Below are 25,372 nucleotides of genomic sequence, written 5' to 3'. Positions count from 1 at the left end.
CAGAGATTTGCCTAATGACTACTAATATAATTTCTGTACAATTAATATTAAACTTCTCTTGGAAAATTCACTTTCCCCTTTCACTGAAAGCTATATTGACTAATATATTCAAAATATATGCAAATTAGTACTTCATAAGCACTTCAGCACTCATTTGGGAAAGATTCTGAGATAAGAAGTTTAAAAATATACCAAAGGTCAGTACAGACTGAAGCACTTTGTAAACCTCTTTAAGTTATCATCAGCATTGGAGCCCTGATCATAGAAATACAACCCATGTTCTTGAGACTAAAGAAGTATTATTCATTGATAATATACTCTACCTGACCATTACCAATGACGAACCAAATTTTATCTTTGTATGTTCCCCTAGCTCTGTTAAAAGCAGGTTGAAGTGTGCGCTTGCCAGATACAGGTTCATCTGAGCTTTCCAGGGCATCTCCTCAAGAAATATTTGATGAAACCTCTTCTTTTTAACATAATTTAATATTAAAGGATTCAAGTTATCTACCAGGAATCGATGTGCTACTTCTCGAACATCAGCTCTCTGATTTCTGCAGAGGGAGAAGGAAGTTTTGAAATTATACAAACTTCCAAACATTTAACAAAGAAGAATGAGTCCAATTTGTACAAAATACATCAACAAGTCACCTGACTACCCTTATGCAAATGTTTCTGGTTTATCTGTCATTTCCTTAGCGCTAAAAATGTGAACTAGGGGCTTCCCTGGTGGCGCAGTGGTTGAGAGTCCGCCTGCCGATGCAGGGGACACAGGTTCGTGCCCCGGTCCGGGAAGATCCCACATGCCGCGGAGCAGCTGGGCCCGTGAGCCATGGCCGCTGAGCCTGCGCGTCTGGAGCCTGTGCTCCGCAACGGGAGAGACTGCAACAGTGAGAGGCCCGCGTACCGCAAAAAAAAAAAAAAAATGTGAACTAGGACAGTGAAGCAGGCACAAGGATAAACACTAGGGATGAAGACACTATGAATTGCCTTCAATTCTCTCTGATGTCTGTGTGCTAGGCTCAAACCAAACAGAGATTTTCTTTTCCGTCACCAAAAGGCCACTGAGATTAGACAACTAAATTATAACATTATAATGTTCACATTCATCAACTAACTTCAATATTAAACAAGAAAATCATTTCTCTGTTCTGTTCCTTAAGGAAAAAAAACAATGGAGCCAAATTTTTTCTAACATTAGCTAGACTACAGAGGAAATAAAACAGTCAACTATACAACTATACGTGAAATAACTTCATATATCCAAATGCAGTGTGCTCTGGAAAAAACTAATATCTCAAAATTTAGCTAATAGTTTAGATTTTAAGTATAACATATATTCAATTTGTTTCAAATTATTCCTATCAAAATCTCAAAGTAGCCCACCTAATTTTTGTTTTTGCGGTATGCGGGCCTCTCACTGTTGTGGCCTCTCCCGTTGCGGAGCAAAGGCTCTGGATGCGCAGGCTCAGCGGCCATGGCTCACGGGCCCAGCCGCTCCGCGGCATGTGGGATCTTCCCGGACCGGGGCACGAACCCGTGTCCCCTGCGTCGGCAGGCGGACTCTCAACCACTGCGCCACCAGGGAAGCCCAGCCCACCTAATTTTACAGTTACATAGTTGTTTATATGGCATGACTACTTCTTCAAAATAGTTTATCTTTTTCTTTTAACCCTTGACAATGTTGTTGCCTCATTGGTCTGTGCCATTCTACCTGATTTATATTGGAGAAGGGGAAAAAAATGATCTCAACTGGTTAAGTTAAAGTATCTTGCTCACTTTAATAGATAACATGTCTGCACCTGAATTAATACAACACACACACACACACACACACACACACACACACACACACGGAAGAAAAGGAAAGAGGGATGGATGGAAGGAAGGGAGATAGACGTTGTATAGACGTTGCTGCATGAGAAAAACAGATATTCTGAAGAATAAAGGAAGGAAGGAAACTACTATTTTTTATTTATTTATTTATTTATTTTTTGTGGTACACGGGCCTCTCATGTTGTGGCCTCTCCCGTTGCGGAGCACAGGCTCCGAACGCGCAGGCTCAGCAGCCATGGCTCACGGGCCCAGCCGCTCCGTGGCATGTGGGATCTTCCTGGACCGGGGCGCGAACCCATGTCCCCTGCATCAGCAGGCAGACTCTCAACCACTGCGCCACCAGGGAAGCCCCAGAAACTACTCTTTGATATGTAGTGTTGACATTATCATTCAGTGTTAAATATTTTGTATTTTGTTGATGACTTCCTTTCAATCCAAAGTTTTTTGAGTTTTTTGCTGTTGTTTGTCTTAAGTAATGCTTTTTGGTTTCCAAACAAATGGAAATGTTTTAAATAACTCTACCTTAAAAATTAAAAATACAATTTCCAAAATAAAAATCAATCTTATTCCTGTGTGAAGAGGTCAAGTCACCTCAAAAGGCCAAGGAGAGTAACAGAAGTACCTGCATCTTCCCCGCCACAGAGGATGAGATCATACAGGGAGATACTTCTCACTTTGGTGTTAGGATCATTTTGAGCTGGAGGTAAATGAGAATGAACAGATGCAGAAAGATGCCTTCTTGGAGGTTCCCTTATCTGATAGAAAATAGAAACTTCTGAAAAATGAAGAATGCCATAAATCTCCTCTCCTGGGAAGTTTTATGGCCATGAAGAGGGAAAATCAGCGTCAAGATGGACCTGCCCAAACAAGTCTTACTCCAATAGTTTCTCTCATATTTCTACCAGAGTTTGCTGCCCTTGAAAGCCTAAACCCCTTTTCCTTGTTTTGTCACTTTACCATAAATTTGTTGTTCTTTTGTTAAGATGCCATACAAGCCCAAGTCCCAACCACCCCTTTGAGTTACTCATCACTGAGTTCTCCCATGCATATGCAAACAATAATAAACTCCTGTTTGTTTTTCTCTTGTTAATCTGTCTTTTGTCAGTCTAACATTATAGAGTCCCAGCCAGGGAACTTAGGAGGTTAGAAGGAAAAATAATTTTTTCCTTGCCTAAAATCTCAATGAAGCTGTTAAAAAAAAAAAAAAAAAAAAGAAGCTGGGAAGTAATAAGAATAAAAGCAAAAATTAAGGGCAAGGAAAATAAACACAATAAAGAAGACTTACAAAGACAAAATTTGGCTCTTTGAAAAAATGGGGAAAAAATAGACAAACCTCTGGCAAGATAAATCTCAAAAATATGAGAGAAGACAAAAATTAATGAAGTTAGGAAAGAAATACAGGATGTAACTGTAGATATAGCAGAGATTCAAAAGGTAACATGAGAATATAATAACGTTTTATGAATATATTTGAAAATTTAGATAAAATGGATAATTTCCTAGAAAATAGAATTCATCAAAAGGAACTCAAAAAAAATCACAGATTCAGAGTGGCTATTAATCTTAAAGAAGTTGAATCAGTAGGTAAAAAATGAATGCATGTGTGCAGACATAATATGTTATAATAAAAATACATATTTGGTCTTTGTCCTTTGTTCCAGGTATAGAGCTCCTAAAACTTGGAGTTTCCTGAGTGATAGGAGTTTCTTGTTATTCATGATGAGCCCCTTTGGAACACACCTGAGTCTAGTAAGGTGCTAGACTCAGGTGCTAGTAAAGTGACCCAGGGTTGGGCCCCTAGAGAGCCTCAGGAGAGGGGCTGGCCACCAGAAAAATCAAACACATGATTTCTAAGTGGAACTCTCAGCCCCAACCCCCAGTCTCTGGGGACAGTGACTGCAGATTGGGTGTTTTAAAAACCTATGAACAATAAGGTTCAGAGAGCTTCCAGGCTGGTGAACACATCCACTTGCTGGGAGAGCGATGCATCACAACTTCACAGGGACAGAGGTTCCTGTGCTCAGGACCCTTCCAGACATTGTCCTCTGAGCCCCTTCATCTGGCTGTTCACATGCATCCCTTATAAACCAGTAAACGTAAGTAAAATGTTTTCCTGAGTTCTGTGAGCCATTCTAGCAAACTACTGAACCTGAATGGGGTGAGGACGAATTATGGGGACCCCCTAGTTTGTAGTAGGCTGGGCAGAAATGTGGGTAGCCTGGCCATCCCATTTGTGGCCGGCATCTAAAGCGGGGCCAGTCTTGTGGGGCAGGGTCCTTCAACTTGTGGGATCTGATGCTGACTCCAGGTAGATATTATCAGAATTGAATTGAATTTTTATGCTATAGCTCTGTAAGATGTTACCATTAGGAGAAACTAGGCAAAGGGTTTTGTATCCTTGGATGTAGAATATCTTTTTTGACAGTTTCCAGTCTTTTTTATCAATGGTTGTTCAGCAGTTAGTTGTAATTTTGGTGTGCTCCTGAGAGGAGGTGAGCCCAAGGTCCTTCCACTCTGCTATCTTGTCCCAACTCCCTGAGAAGTGGTTGGTTTTGGAAGACACATACTGTTGGAGTCAAAAGTGTGAGAAAAAGACACTGTGCACGGATTAACATTTATGTATTAATGTAATTCACTGCATAATCAGATTAAAGGAGAAAAAAATCTTAGTGAAGAAGAAATATTCAACAAGACTGAACACAATTCAGAAGAAAACTTTCAGAAAACAAGAAATAGAAGACATATTCCTAAATTTGATAGAGTATCTTCCCAAATCCCACATAAATATACCCACATAAATATGCCCAACTGATTTTCTGCAAAGCTGCAAAAGCAAATCAGTAGAAGGAGGACAGTCTTTCCAACAAATGGTACTGGAGCAGTTGGATATCTATAAGTAAAAACATAAATCTCAATCCCTTATACAAAAAGTTAATTCAGAATGGATCACAAGTAAATATAAAACATAAAACTATAAAACTTGGGGAAAAAATATATGACCTAGGGCTAGGCAGTGTTCTTAGATTTGACACCAAAAGCACAATCCATTAAAGGAAAAATTGATAAGTCAAACATCATCAAAATTAAAAACTTTTGCTCTGTGAAAGACTGTGAAGAGGATGAAAAGGCAAGCTACACACTGAAAAAAAATATTTGCAAACCACATATCCAACAAGGGCCTTGACCTATATCTAGGATATATAAAGATCTCTCAAAATTCAACAGAAAAACTAAAAACAGTCCAATTAGAAAATGAGCAAAAGACATGAACAGACACTTCACTAAGAAGATATATAGGTGGCAAGTAAGCACGTGAAATGCGGTTCAATATCATGAGCCTTTACAGAAATGCAAATTAAAGCCATGAGACATCACTAACACCTATTTTAATGACTAAAATAAAAAAATAGTAATACCACTACATGCTAGCCAGTATGAGGAGAAACTGGATCACTCAAACACTGCTGTGGGGATGTGAAAAGTACACCCACTCTGGAAAAAAGTATGGGATTTCACACAAAGTTAAACGTACACTTACCATACAATCTAGCTATTGCGCTCTTGGCCATTTATTCCAGAGAAATGGAGATTTATGTTCACACAAAACCTGTACATGAATGTTCACAGCAGCATTATTCCTAACAGTTCAAAACAATCCAAACAATCCAAATGGCCTTTAGTGTGTGAGTGGTTAAACAAATTGTGGTATATCCGTGCCACAGAATACTACTGAACGATAATAAAGTGAACTAGTGATGCACACAACTTGAATGGGTCTCAAAGGAACTGTGCTGAGTGGAAAGAAAAAGCCAATCTCAGAAAGCTACATACTGTGTGATTCCATTTTTATAACATTTTTGAAATTACAAAATTATAGAAATGGAAAACAGATTAGTGGCTGTCAGGGGTTGGGAGGGGGAGAGGAAGGGAGGTGGCTGTGGTTATGAAAAGGTAGCAGGGGGGCTTGGCAGGTAGATCCTTATGATAGAGCTGTTCTGCTTCTTGACTATGGTGATAGTCACACAAGTCTATAAATGTGATAAAATTGGGTAAGACTAAATACACACACTCATATGACTGCACAAAGAATTGCTATAATCTGAATAAGGTCAGTAGATTGTATCCATGTCAATTTCCTGTCTGTGCTATTTTTAGTTATGTAATTAATACTAGGAGAAACTGGGTGAAAGGTATACAGGTTTTTTCTGTATTATTTTTTGTAACTGCATGTGAATGTACAATTATCTGAAAATAAAAAGGTTTTAAAAATGCATGTTACAACAAGGATGTCCATAATCACAAACTCCATTCAAGATTAAACTTGACATCCCAACCTGTAGTCTAGACAAAGAAGTAAGAGGCTTGAGTGTTAGAAAGGATTAAGCGAAACTTTCATTTGTTCACAGTATGACCGTCCACACAGAAAATCTGTAACTATGGAAAAATTACCAAGTTGTATAGAAGATCGAGTTGTTTATAAATCAATCATATTCCTATATAAAAGAACAGAAGTATTCAAAAACATAATTTTAGAATACCATTTACACAAATACCAAAAAGCATTCCTTTTATGTAGCTAACAAAAGATAGATAACAGCTTTATGGAGAATATCATAAAAATTTATTGATAGATATTAAATAGGATCTAAGTATGTGGTCTGTCTACTAATAGAAAGATTCAATGTTGTTTAAAAAAAATAACTTTTCAAACCAATCCATATATTCAATTCTATCTCCATCAAAATCACAAGTTGTTATTTCTTTTTATTACTCGCAGCTATTCCAAACTATTTTGTGGAAGAATATCTAAGACGTGCATGAAGGAAAAGAACATACTGGAGAGACTTGTTCTATCAAGACAATAAAACTTAATTTAAAACCAAACAAAGTATGATGGTGTGATGTTGACTCAGGGATAGACAGACTAATGGGATAGGAAGAAGATTCCAAAACTACATATAAGACAACTTGCTAAATGACAAAAAGTGACAGTGATGACAGAATAGATTACTCAATAAAGGGAGCTAGTCAATTGGGTATAATGAAACTATAATGAAACTAAAAAAGAGGGGGAGAGGGATTCTTCCTCTCACCATTCATAAAAATTGATTAGAGTTGGATGAAATTCCTAATTGTAAAATCAAACATTTAAATTGATGAAGAAAATACCTTACTACCTGTTAGAGAAGAATTTCAAAAATAATAAAGAGAAATGTTGATACATTTGACCCAATTAACAGTTATAGCTTTTGATTTTAAAAAAGATGACTTTCAGGGACTTCCCTGGTGACACAGTGGTTAAGAATCTGCCTGCCAATGCAGGGGACATAGGTTCAAACCCTGGTCTAGGAAGATCCCTCATGCCGTGGAGCAGATAAGCCCATGTGCCACAACTACTGAGCGCAGAGTCCGCAAGCCACACTACTGAAGCCCGCATGCCTAGAGCCCGTGCTCTGCAACAAGGGAAGCCACCGCAATGAGAAGCCGCACACCGCAATGAAGAGTAATCCCGCTCGCCACAACTAGGGAAAGCCTGCACGCAGCAACGAAGACCCAATGACGCCAAAAATAAATAAATAAATAAATAAATAGATGAATGAATGAATAAAAAAGATGACTTTTAAAATGTAAATTGATGAGCCTCAAACTGGGAAAAGCATTAGTATCCAAACTTCTAAAAATAAATGAGAAAACAAAAGTTGCCAATGTGCAAAGGATCTAAACAAGCAATCTTGAGAACAGAAAAACCCTAGGGTTTAAAAAAAAAACATGAAAAGCTGACTAACCTCATTAGTAATCAAAGAAATAAAAATTAAAATAACAAGAGAAAATTTCACGGCTCATAGGTCCACAAAAATTTGAAAATTTGATAATAATATTAAGTATCAGGGAAGATGCTGACTAAGGGAAACTTGACATACCACTGATGAAAATTTTAAAGCAATTGGGCTTCCCTGGTGGCGCAGTGGTTGAGAGTCCGCCTGCCGATGCAGGGGACACGGGTTCGTGCCCCGGTCTGGGAAGATCCCACATGCCGCGGAGCGGCTGGGCCCGTGAGCCATGGCCGCTGGGCCTGTGCGTCCGGAGCCTGTGCTCCGCAACGGGAGAGGCCACAACAGTGAGAGGCCCACATAACGCAAAAAAAAAAAAAAAAAAAAAAGAAAATTTTAAAGCAATTTAGCAGTATCTAGAAATGTTAAAATGTTCATATCCTGGGAACTACACTCCTGTGTATTTACCCCAGAAACTCTCACATGTGCATATGGAGATATATATAAGAATATCCTTTATAGCACTGTTTACATAATGGAAAGTTGGACTAGACTTGTGTATAATCAACATGAAAAAAATCTCACAAACATAATAGTGAGGAATAAGAGCAAACTGGCAAAAAAAAATTGTAAAAAAATAATACCGTATGTTATTTAGGGGCATATACATATATAATTGAAGTATAAAGTCACTTATAAGCATGATAAATGCCAAATTTTGGATTGTATTACTTCTGGGATAGAGGGGGACAGAAATGCATCCCAAACGCTTTATATGGTATGCTGCATATTGGGTATATGTTCATTTGTTATATTAGTCTCCATACTCATCTAAAATATGTCATAATTAAATAAAGAAAAAGAAGGGATAATCAAACAGAGCGTAGGCAAATGCAAACAAAAAGAGAATAAGAGTGGTTTAATTAATATTTATATATTGAAAATTAAGATCAAAATCACTAAACAGGTAAAGGAAAGCATTACATAATGAAGGTAAGATATATAAAGAATGTATGAGAATCATAAATGTGTACTCATGACAATAAAAGCTAAACATACCATGATAAGTTTTATGGTTTAAGTTTTATAAACAAGAACATTATCTGCCAATAATTAAAAGCAATTTACCAGTTTAATCTCCTGGCCACTCTTATCTAAATTACTGCTATCACCACCTCCACTCCAGGCCAGTTACTCTATAGTATATCATCCTGTTCTTTTTTTTTTTTTTTTTTTTTTTCTTGCAGTACGCGGGCCTCTCACTGTTGTGGCCTCTCCCGTTGCGGAGCACAGGCTCTGGACACACAGGCTCAGAGGCCATGGCTCACGGGCCTAGCTACTCCACGGCATGTGGGATCTTCCCGGACTGGGACACGAACCCGTGTCCCCTGCATCAGCAGGCAGACTCTCAACCACTGTGCCACCAGGGAAGCCCCCTGTTCATTTATTTTATAAAATTTATCAAAAATTTAAATTGTCTTGTTTCTTTTGCACAACAAAGGAAACCATAAACAAGACAAAAAGACAACCCTCAGAATGGGAGAAAGTATTTGCAAACGAATCAATGGACAAAATATACAAACAGCTCATGCAGCTCAATATCAAAAAAACAAGCAACCCAATCAAAAAATGGGCAGAAGACCTAAATGGTCATTTCTCCAAAGAAGACATACAGATGGCCAAGAGGTACATGAAAAGATGCTCAACATCACTAATTATTAGAGAAATGCAAATCAAAACTACAGTGAGGTATCATCTCACAATGGTTAGAATGGGCATCATCAGAAAATCTACAACCAATAAATGCTGGAGAAGGTGTGGAGAAAAGGGAACTCTCTTGCACTGTTGGTGGGAATGTAAACTGATACAGCCACTATGGAGAACAATATGGAGGTTCCTTAAAAAACTAAAAATAGAATTACCATATGACACAGCAATCCCACTACTGGGCATATACCCAGAGAAAACCATAATTCAAAAATACACATGCACCCCAATGTTCACTACATCACTATTTACAATAGCCAGATCATGGAAGCAACCTAAATGTCCATTGACAGATGAATGGATAAAGAATATATGGTACATATATACAATGGAATATTACTCGGCCATAAAAAGGAATGAAATTGGGTCATTTGTAGAGACTTGGATGGACCTAGAGACTGTCTTACAGAGTGAAATAAGTCAGAAAGAGAAAAACAAATATTGTATATTAACGCACATATATGGAATCTAGAAAAATGGTACAGATGAACCGGTTTGCAAGGCAGAAATAGAGACACAGATTTAGAGAACAAAGGTATGGATGCCAAGGAGGGAAGGGGGGGTGGGATGAATTGGGAGACTGGGATTGACATATGTACACTAATATGTATAAAACAGATAACTCATGAGAACCTGCTGTATAGCACAGGGAATTCTACTTCACTTCGCTGTACAGTAGAAACTAACACAACATTGTAAAACAACTATACCCCAATAAAAAATAAATAAATAATAAATAAAATAAAATAAATTAAAAAATAAATTGTTTAGTTGTGTCTTTGTTTATTTTGTGTTCCTTTTATTAGTATGTAAGCTCCCTGATGGCAGTGATCTTATCTGTCTAGTCTACCAATGTATCCCTGGTGCCTAAAATAATGCACAACACATAGTAACCCTCAAGTAAACATTTACTTAATTAATCAATCAATACCTTTCTTGCTCCGCCATTTCAGAAATAAAAGGATTTTTATTCAAAAATTCTCTTAGAGTTTCCTTTTTTTTAGATCTCTGTCTGGGCTTCACTTCTGTAGTCTTAACATGGGAGATAACAAAAATGTTACAAATCCAATTTAAAATCTTAACACAATACTATAATTTATTTGTACTCTAATGCTTATCTTTTGACATTAAAAGAGTGGTTTATTTATGCCCCTCAATTAAAATTATTATCAAAAGTAGAAGAAGTAGCCCTGTAGACAAAAAAAAATGGTTATAAAAATATCCTTGTGATAAGAATTAAAATATATTGCATAATTATAAAATTATGCTTGTTGGTATTCTCTTCTGTTTCACGTTATACTAAATTATAGTACAGCCAACCATCTCTAGATACATGAATCTCTTAAGTTCATTAACTTAAAATTCAAAATTTATATGAAACTTACTCTTCCAGTCTCCACTACTGCAGCGCTGAACTTCTTCATAGGTTTGATGATCTTTTTACACAAAGTATTGTCCTTATATTTCATTTTTTTTATTCCAAGTAGGGACTCATTCCTCCTAATACAAAATGATAAAGTCAGTTAAAAGGATCTGCAAGAATTTATAAAACTACCCCAAAGTAATAAACCTTTAATGAGTATTGTCACTGAAATTATGCTAGAAGAACACCCAAAATTGGTTGTGTCCCACGCATAAATGAGACTATGATACTCCTGGTTGTCAACGAATAGCTAGCCTCTCAAAAGAGCAAAATGTAAATCACACCATAAAAATGTGATGAGAGTTGAAGTAGGATCTAGGAAGAATAGAACTGAACTGAAAATAAAACGTGAACACTCCCCTTTAAAACTGAGAAAATAACTACATAAGAGTGACCCTAGACAAACTACCTTGCTTCCAACGGACTTCAGTCCTTTTAGTTCCATCATGTGCAAGCTCCCAGCCACTATCAACTTCTGGATATCAACAAGAGATAAGCATTTTAGATGACTACATTCATCCCTTGGTAACTGCAGGGGCTTGGTTCCAGGACCCCCTCAGATACCTAAAGCCAAGGATGCTCAAGTCTTTTATATAAAATGGCATAGTACTTTCACATAACCTACACACATCCTCCTATATACTTTAAATCATCTCTAGATTATTTAAAATACAATGTAGGCAACAGAGGTCAGATCCCAGGGAGAGGACTGGGGTTGGCTGCGTAAACACAGCCTGAAGGGGGCTAGTGCGCCACAGTTAGCAGGGAGGGAGTCCAGGAAAAAGTCTGGAACTGCCTAAGAGGCAACAGACCATTGTTTCGGAGTGTGTGAGGAGAGGAGATTCAAAGCACGGCATAAACGAGCTTCAGAGATGGGTGCAAGCCGCGGCTGTCAGCGTGGACCCCAGAGATGGGCATGAAATGCTAAGGCTGCTGCTGCAGCCACCAAGAATCCTTTGTGCAAGCACAGGTCACTATCCAAAACTCCCCTCCCGGGAGCCTGTGCAGCTTGCCACTGCCAGTGTCCCCTGATCCAGGGACAACTTCCCAGGGAGAACACACGGCACGCCTCAGGCTGTTGCAACGTCATGCTGGCCTCTGCCGCCACAGGCTCATCCCACATTCCATACCCCTCCATCCCCATGGCCTGGGTGAGCCAGAGCCCCCTAATCTGCTGCTCCTTTAACATCCTGTCTGGGCAAAGAACCCATGCCAGAGGACGACCTACATGCAGAGGCCAAATCCAAAGCTGAACCCCAGGAGCTGTGCGAAAAAAGAAGAGAAAGGGAAATTTCTCCATGCAGCCTCAGGAGCAGCAGACTAAATCTCCACAATCAACTTGATGTACCCTGTATCTGTGGAATACCTGAATAGAAAACGAACCATCCCAAAACTGAGGCAGTGGATTTTGGGAGCAACTGTAGACTTGGGGTTGCTGTATGTGACTGACTAGTTTCTGATTTTTATGTTGATCTTAGTATAATTTTTAGCATTTGTTATCATTGGTGGATTTGTTTATTGGTATAGTTATGCTCTTCTTTTTTTTAATTACTTTAAAAAATTTTTTATTTTAATAATATTTTTCTTTTTTTTTACTTTAATAACTTTATTTATTTTATTTTATTTTTTCTTTCTCCCTTTTCTTCTGAGCCTTGTGGCTGACAGGGCTTTAATGCTCTGGCCAGGTGTGAGGCCTGCGCCTCTGAGGTGGGAGAGCCAAGTTCAGGACACTGGACCACCAGAGACCTCCCGGCCTCACATACTATCAACTGGCGAGAGCTCTCCCAGAGACCTCCGTCTCAATGCTAAGACCCAGCTCCACTCAATGGCCAGCAAACTCCAGTGCTGGACACCCCATGCCAAACAACTAGGAAGACAGGAACACAACCCCACCCATTAGCAGAGAGGCTGCCTAAAATCATAGTAAGTTCACAGACACCCCAAAACACACCAACGGACGCGGTCCTGCCACCAGAAACACAAGATCCAGCCTCATTCACCAGAACACAGGCACCAGTACCCTCTACCAGGAAGCCTACACAACCCACTGAACTAACCTTACTCACTGGGGGAAGACACCAAAAACAATGGGAACTACGAACCTGCAGCCTGCGAAAAGGAGACCCCAAACACAGTAAGTTAAGCAAAATGAGAAGACAAAGAAATATGCAGCAGATGAAGGAGCAAAGTAAAAACCCACCAGACCAAACAAATGAAGAGGAAACAGGCAGTCTACCTGAAAAAGAATTCAGAGTAATGAGAGTAAAGATGATTCAAAATCTTGGAAATAGAATGGAGAAAATACAAGAAATGTTTAACAAGGACCTAGAAGAACCAAAGGGCAAACAAACAATGATGAACAACACAATAAATGAAATTTAAAATTCTCTAGAAGGAATCAATAGCAGAATAACTGAGGCAGAAGAACAAATAAGTGACCTGGAAGATAACATAGTAGAAATAACTACCACAAAGCAGAATAAAGAAGAAAGAATGAAAAGAATTGAGGACAGTCTCAGAGACCTCTGGGCAAATATTAAATGCACCAACATTCAAATTATACAGGTCCCAGAAGAAGAGGAGGAAAAGAAAGGGACTGAGAAAATATTTGAGGAAATTATAGTTGAAAACTTCCTTAATATGGGAAAGGAAATAGTCAATCAAAACCAGGAAGTGCAGAGAGTCCCATACAGGATAAATCCAAAGAGACACACCAAGACACATATTAATCAAACTATCAAAAATTAAATACAAAGAAAAAATATTAAAAGCAGCAAGGGAAAAGCAACAAATAACACACAAGGGAATCCCCATAAGGTTAACAGCTGATCTTTCAGCAGAAACTCTGCAAGCCAGAAGGGACTGGCAGGACATATTTAAGTGATGAAAGGGAAAAACCTACAACCAAGATTACTCTACCTAGCAAGGATCTCATTCAGATTTGATGGAGAAACTAAAACCTTTACAGACAAGCAAAAGCTAAGAGAATTCAGCACCACCAGACCAGCTTTACAACAAATGCTAAAGGAACTTTTCTAGGCAGGAAACACAAGAGAAGGAAAAGACCTACAATAACAAACCCAAAACAATTAAGAAAATGGTAACAGGAACATACATATCTATAATTACCTTAAATGCAAATGGAATAAATGCTCCAACCAAAAGACATAGACTGGCTGAATGGATACAAAAACAAGACCCGTATATATGCTGTCTACAAGAGACCCACTTCAGGCCTAGGGACACATACAGACTGAAAGTGAGGGGATGGAAAAAGATATTCCATGCAAATGGAAACCAAAAGAAAGCTGGAGTAGCAATCCTCATATCAGACAAAATAAGACTTTAAAATAAAGACTACTAGAAGAGACAAAGAAGGACACTACATAATGATCATGGGATCAATCCAAGAAGAAGATATAAAAATTGTAAATATTTATGCACCCAACATAGAAGCACCTCAATACAGAAGGCAAATGCTAATAGCCATCATAAAAGGGGAAATTGACAGTAACTTAATCATAGTAGGGGACTTTAACACCTCACTTTCACCAATGGACAGATCATCCAAAATGAAAATAAATTAGGAAACACAAGCTTTAAATGATACATTAAACAAGATGGACTTAATTGAGATTTATAGGACATTCCATCCAAAAACAACAGAAACATTTTCTTCTCAAGTGCTCATGGAGCATTCTCCAGGATAGATCATATCTTGGGTCACAAGTCAAGCCCTGGTAAATTTAAGAAAATTGAAATCATATCAAGTATCTTTTCTGACCACAATACTATGAGACTAGATATCAATTACAGGAAAAAATCTGTAAAAATTTTCAAACACATGGAGGCTGGCTAAACAATACACTACTAAATAACCAAGAGATCACTGAAGAAGTCAAAGAGGAAAACAAAAAATACCTAGAAACAAATGACAATGAAAACACAATGACCCAAAACCTATGGGATGCAGCAAAAGCAGTTCTAAGAGGGTAGTTTATAGCAATACAATCCTACCTCAAGAAACAAGAAACACCTGAAATACAAAACCTAACCTTACAGCTAAAGACGCAGAGGTAGAGAATGGACCTGAGGACACGGGGAGGGGGAAGGGTAAGCTGGGATGAAGTGAGAGAGTGGCATGAACGTATATACACTACCAAATGTAAAATAGATAGCTGATGGGAAGCAGCCGCATAGCACAGGGAGATCAGCTCCCTGCTCTGTGACCACCTAGAGGGATAGGATAAGGAGGGTGGGAGGGAGGCACAAGAGGGAGGAGATATGGGGATATATGCATACATATGGCTGATTCAGTTTGTTACACAGCAGAAACTAACACAACACTGTAAAGCAATTATACTCCAATAAAGATATTTTTTTAAAAAAAGAATGATACCTTTTAATCATGAAAGCATTTAGCCTGAATTTCTTTGGAATAAATAAATTAATTAATTAAATACAATGTAAATTCTATATAAATAGTTGTAAATACAATGTAAATGCTATGTACATAGTTGCCGGGAGTGCAGCAAATTCAAGTTTTACTTTTTGGAACTTTCCGGAATTTTTTTTCGAATATTTCCGATCCATGGTTGGCTGAACGCCTGGATGCAGAGTGGATGCCAAAGGCAGACAGTACTAAATGTTCTCCCTTCCCCCCAATCACCTGGAAGGATTCTCAACCTTGTTTTTTTTTTAATCTGCCATCGACCCCTGCGGTAACCTGTCCCCTTCTCCGAATACTGTAAGGTCGCTTATTATCCCTCCCTCTATTGGTACTTACTACCTATTTTCCTTGAAATTTACATATTTCCTAAAATCTATATTTCTTCTGGTAAGTACTTGCTAGGTACAACACCACCCTGCTATAACATGATAAATGGGATCCAAAAGCTTAAATTAAATAAAATGTAAAGTCATATTAACACAAGGTGAAGGAAATGACCAGGTGAATCTGGTAGCTAGTTCCAGGGGCTGGGGTCCCAAACTCATTTTGGTCCCAGTAGTGGTCAGCCTCTCACTTCAATTTTGATAAAGATGATCCTGGATCCTGTGCTTGGTTGGGACTCCAGCCAAGCTGCAGCAATTCCAAGAGTCTCCCAGTTAGTTGGCATTCATTTTGGCAAATATTTTGTCTGCCTGAACTACAAAGCTTGGACCACTGATCACCGGGGACTTGGGAATCTATCCTCTGCTCTGCTACTTGCATCCTGACTCTAGTTGCCTGCTGTTTTCCAACCAGCTTGTCTCTTCTCTACCTCCTCTCTCTCCCACCCCACCAGAATGCTTTTATTGCTGTTATTCCAGAAACAGGTGGGAAAGAGAGGAGGTCATGGGTGTACACTTGGGCCACCATCTTCCCAGCCCTCTCAGCATTCTCCCCATGCTCTGCAGAACTCTCATCCACTGAATAAACTCCTCCACTCCTCAACCTCTTCATAGACTGCTTCCTCCTAACTCTGACTGCTTTTTATTTTGTTTATGCTGTATTATGAAAAATATAGTACTTCTAAATTTTTATGTAATCATCATTATTGATCTTTGATTTCATGACTTATTGTTTTGATTACCTATATCACTGCCTGTTTCTGACCCAAAACATTGAGTTCCAATGACTGTCTGCCTATTATTTCACAAACACAAATCTGTTATTCTTTATCTGACAGCACAAGGCTCTCTTTCACACTTTTTTATTTTTTTAATATTTTTCATTATTCTAGCCCATTCCATACAAACTAATCTGACTGGAATTGCATTAAACCAACAAACTAATTTGAGAATGATAGAAATCTTCACAATATTCCATTTGCTTATCAAGTATGTATTATGTCTCTCCATTTATTCAAATCATTTTTTTCACACCTCTTAGTAAAGATGTTTGGTCTTTATATTAGCCTAAGTCTCCTCACAATTCCTGATAAACTTAATCCTGTAGTTCACAGAAATGGGATCGTTTTTCCATTATATTTTCTAGTTGATACAGCAAAGCGTTGATTTTGCATCTACCCATCCTATGGAATTCTATTATTAATTCTGATAGTTTTCAGTTAATTAAGTTAAAAAAAAGTAATAATTATTTACAGATATCAATCTTTCCTCTCTATTTTCAGAGTACTTCACTGTGGATTTCACTTGACAAACATTTTTGAGACCGTATTATGTGATAATCACATAAATTCTAATCCTAATTTCTATTTCTTATTTTAATGTGCTGCCAAGAACTTTCAGAACAATTTTAAATGATAGAAGGTATAATAGGTTTCTTTGTTGTATTGTATATTTTAACAGAAAATCTTCTTCTAATCCTAATTTGCCAGGAATTGCTGCTGAACATCACCACATGACTTTTTAGCACCTATAAAAGACTCCTTGGGGCTTCCCTGGTGGCGCAGTGGTTGAGAGTCCGCCTGCTGATGCAGGAGACACGGGTTCGTGCCCCGGTCCGGGAAGATCCCACATGCCGCGGAGTGGCCCGTGAGCCATGGCCGCTGAGCCTGCGCGTCCGGAGCCTGTGCTCCGCAACGGGAGAGGCCACAACAGTGAGAGGTCCGCGTACCACAAAAAAAAAAAAAAAAAGACTCTTTGGACTACTAATGATAATTATATTTAGATTTCCTACTATATTTATATTGAGAACAAAATCTACATTCTCACTGCTAAACTTATAAGCTAGTGTTTTATTTTTATTCTATATACTTCTAAATAAAGTTGATCTCTAATTTTCTATTTTTTTATTCTCTTTTTACAAAACTGTTATCAGAGCCTGCTGTGATAAATTTACTTGGAAACTATAACCATGCTCTGAAGTAGCTTTATGTAAAACAAAATTATTTGTTCCTATGAAGGAACTAACCTTAAAAAGGTTTTGAGCTTTCCAATTTTTTTGACTGCTTCAATAAATTCTTATAATTTAAAATTTTCCAGATAATCATCACTTCAGATTAGATTTTCAAATTTATCATATTAAACTACATACACTGTTATCTAATGTTTAACAACTTCCAAATTTATGACTATTTTCTCTTTGGATTACTTACATTTCACTTTTTCTTATTTTGCTGGCCAGAAAATTACCTCATTTATTCATATATTCAAAGAACTAACCCTAGCCAATTGGACTATTTAAAACCAACTTAAAATTGATTAATTTCAGCTTTTATTTTTTATTTCTTCTTTCTGCTTTCTTAGATTTATTTTGTTATTTTTCCAATTTCTCAAGTCCAATAAAAGTTCATTTGATTTTATTTTTCTCATTTAGTAAGTAACAGGAGCTTCTAAAGCTAAAATTTGTCTTTAACTGCTGCTTTGAGTACGTTTGATATGTGGGCTTCTCATTAGCATGATTTTCAAAACGCTCTATAGTTTTAGATTTCTTTTTTATATATTATAATTATATACAATTATATATGCCAGTAATTTATTGTTATAAAATTATAAATTATATATGCCAATAATTATATATGCCAGCAATTTATTTTGTTATAAAATTTCAGTTTGATTATACTGTAAGAGAATGTGGTCCTTACAAATTTTAGTCTAGGTGATTTATTGAGCTTTATTTTGCAGCTTAAATATTACATTTTTAAATTAAATAAGTGCTTTAAAGGGTATTTAATCTCAATTGGCCAGATATATTAAATTAATCTTATTAGTTATATTATGTACATTTTCTATGTCCTTTTGATCTCTGTCTTTTTAAAGTAGTACATTAAACTCTCAATATTACTGTTTCTATCAAATTAGCCTTGTCTTTTCAGCAGTTATCTCCATATATTTTGATTTTTTTTTTATGTAGAACATGAAAATTCATGAAATATCTTCATTGTGATTTATAAGCATTATTAGTAGAATCACCAATGTGAAAAGGTAGCATTAAAAATAAGTAACATGGGCTTCCCTGGTGGCGCAGTGGTTGAGAGTCTGCCTGCCAATGCAGGGGACACGGGTTCGTGCCCCAGTCCGGGAAGATCCCACATGCCGCGGAGCAGCTAGGCCCGTGAGCCATGGCCGCTGAGCCTGCATGTCCGGAGCCTGTGCTCTGCAATGGGAGAGGCCACAACAGTGAGAGGCCCGCGTACCACAAATAAATAAATAAATAAATAAATATGTAACAAAGAGATTACTCTTTAAATGTTACCAGGACAGTTGATTAAAACTTTTACAGGAAAAAAACCCTAATTTTTAATCTAAACCCTACAGCAAAAGAAATTCCATATGGATTAAAATATTAAGTCTAAACCATGAAACTATAAAATTGGAAGAAAATACTGCTGCATATTTGTCTGTTGAAGTATAAAAAAATTTTTTCTTTGTGCAAAGATATGTCATGCGTACAAACGTAAAAAGAAAATAGATATTTGCTATCAAAGTAGAAACCAAGGTGTTGCAGCTGCCCCTCCCCTATATTCCTTGACTCGGAGAAGAACATCCTAAAACATCTGCTCAGCCTTAAAAATTGAAATCATTACCTTTGGCTTGAACTCAGTTATACTGCTCAATCTCCAAACTCACATATTTTATTACACCACTGGTCTAAACCACTTATTCTGTTTTCCTCTTTCAGAATATCTATTATTCTTCCATTGGACCTCCATGGTCAGCCCTCCAAATTTTACTGCTCACTGAAAGTGCATTCTGATTTTGTATGGTATCAAGAATATTAATTACAGATTCCAAACGTCTCATTTTAGCTATGGTTTATTTAATTTTCTGGGACTTTCTAATTCTGGCCAGTTCTCATTACCATGGCCTGCTTTATTTAATAGAAGCAATTTCATCTTTTGAAAACATGAAGCACATATATTCCAAGTTTTGTTCTAATAAATGTAGTGCCTATTTTAGGAAGAATATTTTCCCGTAGGTTTTTATGAGAATGTTTCTCTTCTGCCGTCATTTTTAAAATAGATCTTGTGTCACTGATGTTTTCTTTTCCTAGAATGAGATAGACAGACCTATGTCCAGTGTTGAAATTGAAACCCAATTATTGGAAGAAAAGCTGGATTCACTTGGCATCTCTCATAACTGGCACAGAACACAACAATTTTCTTTGTGGGCAGAGAGAGCCATTCAGGCTTAGAGAATAAGAGGGTTAACTTTAAGTTTTACTACTTCTATTTTTAAGGAACTCCCTGTTCACATATATATATGGGAACCGCAAGGAATGGCTCTGCTTGCTACTGTAGAGAATTAGAAACTGGACCTCAAAACCACACTACATACAAAAATAAGCTCAAAATGGATTAAAGACTTAAATGTAAGACCTGAAACCATAAAACTTCATAAGCAAACATAGGCAGTATACTCTTTGACATTGGTCTTAGCAGTTTTTTTTTGGATATGTCTCCTCAGGCAAGGGAAACAAAAGCAAAAGTAAACAAATGGGACTACATCAAAGGGAGGGGGTGGGGGGAGAGGGAATTACTGAAAATAATTAAAAGGCACAAACTTCCAGTTATAAGATAAATAAGAACTAGGGATGTAATGTACAACAAGATAAAGATAATTAACACTGCTGTATGTTATAAATAAAACTTGTTAAGAGAGTAAATCTTAAGAATTCTCATCATAAGGAAGAAAAAATTTTTTTCCATTTCTTTAATGTTGCATTTATATGAGATGATAAATGTTCACTAAACCCACTGTGGTAATCATTTCATGATACATGTAAATCAAATCATTATGCTGTACACCTTAAAACTTATACAGTGCTGTATGTCAGTTATACCTCAATAAAACTGGATAAAAAAATTAATTAGATAGATAAATAAGTGGACCCAAAAGTCCATGCGAGAGATGCTGATAGCCTAGAGATGCTATCATCCAACCTGACTCAATAGCAAAAGGCCTAATTTATTTCCTGCTATAAATATAAACATGTTCTATTATTCCTTAGTTCAGCTGTACGAATATTTTTATTTATTTATTTACACAGACATAAATACTCACTACCTCCCAGATGGCTGTTTTAACTGCATATACCCCACTCTCTTTTTCGTCCACTTTATATATCTTTAAGGAACAATTTTACTCATTTTTTAAAGTTGTTAATGCTAATAAAACAGATATTACAAATACCTTTTCAAGAAGTCATAGACAGGATTTGTTATCTCCACCATAAGTTGAAATTTTTCATCATTCATACATTTTTGCATAACTTGTGTAAAAAATTCCAGGAATCTAGGTCTCTGTTTAAATTTCATAACTGTGAAAACAAGAAGGTTCATATATAATCACCAATACACTTGGTCATTGTCATTGAAAGGTTACTATTGCTATTAGTCATTTTGTTGTAACAGACGAGTTTATTAACCTACTTTCTAAATTTCTCACTTTTAAAAAATGTATAGGAGTAAATGTGGTGAAACTATTGTTTTTCTAAAATCAAATATTCCTTTACGGTCTAAATTTCATTTATTTTTCAAACAGCTTGGTGTTGTAAGATTTCCTAAAAGTTGCCTCTAACATATGACTAGGTGGGAAAAAAATTGCTGATAACTGCCAGAATAACTAGTTACCCTAATTTTTATTATATTTCACTCTGAGATAAGCAATAATGCTGCTATTTCTTCATAGCTAAGCTTAAAGATCACTAACACATTTTTCAATTCCCTAGTTTTTGTAAGCTTCATAATAACACTATTTACTGCCAAAGTAAGTCACCATCAAGGTTCCGTCTTTCCAGACTTAAATCAGGTACCTATTTTGGTCTCTTTCATTACTCGGCAATCAAGAGCCTGCCTTATTCTGAATGGGTAAGAACCTGAAATATTCTGCCTAGAACAAGGGAAACCTTTAAGTAGAAAACAACAGAATCCACAGAATAAAACATCTTCAACAGTAAGGTGAGTGAACAACATATGTACGTTTAGGTCACCTACCTTCTTTCACAGCACCTTTGACCGACCAATTTAAAACTATTGGGTAAAGAAATATGGCATCCTCTGCTCCTGAGAGTTCAGTTGAAACATCTAAGGTTAAAAGGAATTAAGTTGTTGGTTCTGTTTAACATCAATAAGCAAAAATGAAAATTCTTTGCTGGGGATGAAAAATAGGAAAATACCCAAGTATACATTCTGAATTATGTGCCTTAAAATATCAATTATATCATATTTTGGAGATTAAAAAATCCAATAATCTCAATTATTTTCCTTTCATTTTTTTTCCCCCGCTAAAGGCCAAGGAGTCTACCACCAAACAGGGGAAGAGTTTCCAAGGCATGAGTCTTTCTTATTCAACAGCTATTGTGTATCAACAAATATCAGGCTCAGAAACCTACCAATTATATGAACTCCATTTTTATAAGAAATCTTTAAAAGACAGTAAAGTATAGAATAATGAACAGGACAGCCCCTAGAGCCAGGATGCCTGGGTTCAGATTCTAAGTCTGACACTTCTTTTTTTTTAGGCCGCACGGCATGCAGGATGCGGGATCTTAGTTCCCCAACCAGGGGTCAAACCCACTGGGAGCATGGAGTCTTAACCACTGGACCTCCAGGGAAGTCCCTAAGCCTGACATTTTTTAGTTATGAGAACTTGGGAAGTTACTCACCTTCTCTGTGCCTCAATTTCCTTATCTTTAAAATGGGATAATAACAGTACTTATTTCATATGGTTGTTATATAAGGGTTATATAAGTTTTCATATGCATGAAACACTTAAAATAGTTCCTCGCACACAGAAAGCACGGTACAAAACTATTATTTTTATTATTGTTTTGTTTCTGAATCTACTGTTTAGCTAGTAACATTATATTGTGCTTCCTAGTAAAATGTTAAAATGTGTTTGGGGGTGTTGATAATATGAAAATAAGTAATTCACATTTCCAGAACACTTTACATTTTAAGAAATTATGTATTTTTATATGTACCCAGACAATTACAGCTTTCCCAAAACTAGGTTTACTGGTTATATGAATAACACAGCATTGGGTTCATTTCATAAATTCAGCTTGAAACAGACATGGAGTGTATTGAAATAAAGTGAGAGATCCAAGTCAGAGAATTCTGAAACAGTAAGACCACCCAGATATAACTGAGGCACAAAGTAGAGAGGTGAGGTGGGGTCACAGAACTCTACAAGTTTAGTTACTTCCCAACAGACCAAGGGGCGGAAAGTGGAGCCTCCTAATGAGATAAATGTAGGCATTCTTTTGTTCTTCTACAATGTTTGAAGTCCTGCTTCTTAAAAATGTGATAATAGCTGTCATCACCAGAAACTAAATGAATATCTTAATCAGATTTCCAAACTGCAATCTCTCAAACTCCAATTGGCCTATTATTAAATTACTATACAGCACAATGACTCACTTGAGTCCGTCTCACTTGAGTAAACCATGGTTCAAATCACTCGTACATAACACCCGTCATGCCATCACTTTCTCAGTTACATTTTTGTCTTTAGAGCAGCGATTCTCAATTTTGTGTCCCCCTTCCACAATATATGCCAACATTTGCCTCGCAGTTGGTTGTCACAGCTGGGGAGAATGCAGGGAGAATGGTGTGTTATGCATCTCTGGACAAAGGCCAGGGATGCCGCTCCACATCCACAATGCCTAGGACAGTCCCCCACAGCAAAGTATTATCTGGCCCAAATTGGCAATAGTGTTGAAGCTGAGAAACCCTGCTTTAGAATAAGAAGATTTAGGCTCAAATCCAAGTCAGCTATGTAATGCTAAATAAATCACTTAATCTTTATGAGCCACATCTGTAAAAAGTGGTTAGCAATCCCTTGTTAACAAAGTATTGTTAGGATTAATGACACAATGTAAAAGCACTGCATAAACCTTAAAGGGTTTACCAAATGCTAATCTCATCCTAATCCTTTTAACAAAATATTTTCTATTTTAAACAGCAAAATGCAAACAGAAGTATACAGAAAGAAAAAAAAAAGACTACATTGCTTTGTCAGTTTGAGTAGGTGTGTCTCCAATAAACCCAGCTGTTCATTTATTTTTTCAGGTAACAATATCTGCTGTGGCTTCTTAGTCTTGGAAGACTTCTTGGAAGAACCCTAGAAACATTGGTTAAATGTCAGAACGTACTTCAACATGTTTCAAGAATTGTCATTTTCAAATAATATTCTTTAAATTATGTTTCATACTTGGTAGACCAAACTATGAATCTACATGGTAAAATGTATTAATAATTAACTAATAATTAATAATAAGCCACTGTAGCCTAACTAAATGCCAGACACAGTACTAAGTGTTTTATGGATGTTAACCAAAATATTTCTTCTCTTCCCTCTCCCTTTTTCCTAGTAACTTCTGCTCCCCTAACCAGCTCCCCCCAATACACACACCATTCTGAGAGCAGTTGAGCGTATATCTCTAAAAATCCTCAAAAGAAAATGCTCTCCGAAATGTATCCCTTTTTCCTTTTTTCCTTTCTTTTTCCCAGAGGGAGCTTCTTTACAAGAAAGCTAATTGCTTTTGCTACTCTGCCTTTCATTGAACATAACAGGATCAGTAATTAGTGGACTAAGAGTTGGCGGGTATGAGCTCAGGCTCCCCACCATGCTTTCATCTGTCTGAGCCTGAGAATGGACTGGTTAATGTCTCCTCTTCTCCAAAAAAATAGACCTCCCAAGCTCTTTTAGGCTTAAAGGGACCCTGAATGGTTATAATGATTTCTAACTCCCACAAAATAGGTATTAGGTTCTCAGTCCCTACAGTCTTAGTCTGAAAGAAGTATCACAACCTTCTGCTGGACCAGAGGCTCCAAGGAAAGGGGTAAGGGGTCCTGTCCTACCACGACGTGAACGGACAGAGCCCTGAGTCAAGGCCCGGGTGACATAGAGGGTCTGGCTGATGGACTCTTGAGTGGACAACACTTGGTGAAAAAAAAAAACGCTCAAGTTGCTTTCAGCTTAATCAAAACTTTCTCTAGACAACCCTCCCCCCAACAAAAGTATTATGGCTAAAAATATTCATCCAGTGAAACCGTGGGGGGGCGGGTTAAGCTTTTGCAACATATAATAGAGATAGAAATGGAGCTACTCCAACTGAAACAGGCTTGGGGTAATAGTTTCTCCCCTGGCCCCAGTCACAGAAGGGGCTCCTAGTAGCTCCTAGTGCACCTCAGAAACCTGATAAACTAAGCACTATTTCAAAATTTGATCTACAAAATCATTTAACCACATAGTTTCAAGAAAAGGCAATAAAATAAGATTCTAGTAAGACCCATGCTTGGGAGGCAGATATTAAAAAGTTGTCTCTAACATTACCAGCTTCATAAAGGAGACACTTTAGGTGTCACAAGGAGTTTAGGAAATCTACTTTGAACAGAGTGAAAAGCTCTGACATGTACTTACTGCATTCAATGACCCACTCAGAACAATAAAAATCTTCATTCTGGGAGAGACTGTAGAGGGCTTTCACTCCAATGTCCAACTGGGTGTAGGAAGCTCTCTATCAACACCTAACTGATCGTCAGTATGTGTGACAGGGGGCTATTAAGTATTCTAGCACGGATACCTTTTCATTTTCTTGATAATAATTAAAAGGAAAAAAAGCTCTTCACATATTTGCTTTCTTTTATGTAAATACAACAAATTAAAAACTGATCAATTTTCT

At 37.2% G+C, this 25,372-nt stretch overlaps 1 protein-coding gene across 1 annotated transcript in view; it reads right to left on the bottom strand.

Moving 5' to 3' along the window:
- Positions 1-25,372, bottom strand: part of CFAP54 (cilia and flagella associated protein 54) — a gene marked incomplete at both ends in the record, with an annotated part of 308,135 nt that overhangs the window by 165,721 nt on the left and 117,042 nt on the right. The window contains 6 exons of the mRNA XM_079714797.1: positions 324-554; positions 10,306-10,406; positions 10,760-10,874; positions 20,875-21,001; positions 21,678-21,767; positions 23,694-23,808. Coding sequence (XP_079570923.1) covers positions 324-554; positions 10,306-10,406; positions 10,760-10,874; positions 20,875-21,001; positions 21,678-21,767; positions 23,694-23,808 — 779 coding nt within the window. The remainder of the gene's footprint in view (positions 1-323; positions 555-10,305; positions 10,407-10,759; positions 10,875-20,874; positions 21,002-21,677; positions 21,768-23,693; positions 23,809-25,372) is intronic.

This window comes from Hyperoodon ampullatus (assembly GCF_949752795.1).
Source record: "Hyperoodon ampullatus genome assembly, chromosome: 11".
NCBI classification, from domain to species: Eukaryota; Metazoa; Chordata; class Mammalia; order Artiodactyla; family Ziphiidae; genus Hyperoodon; species Hyperoodon ampullatus.
The sequence above is the reverse complement of the archived record's forward strand: the minus strand, read 5'-3'. Positions and strand labels throughout refer to the sequence as shown.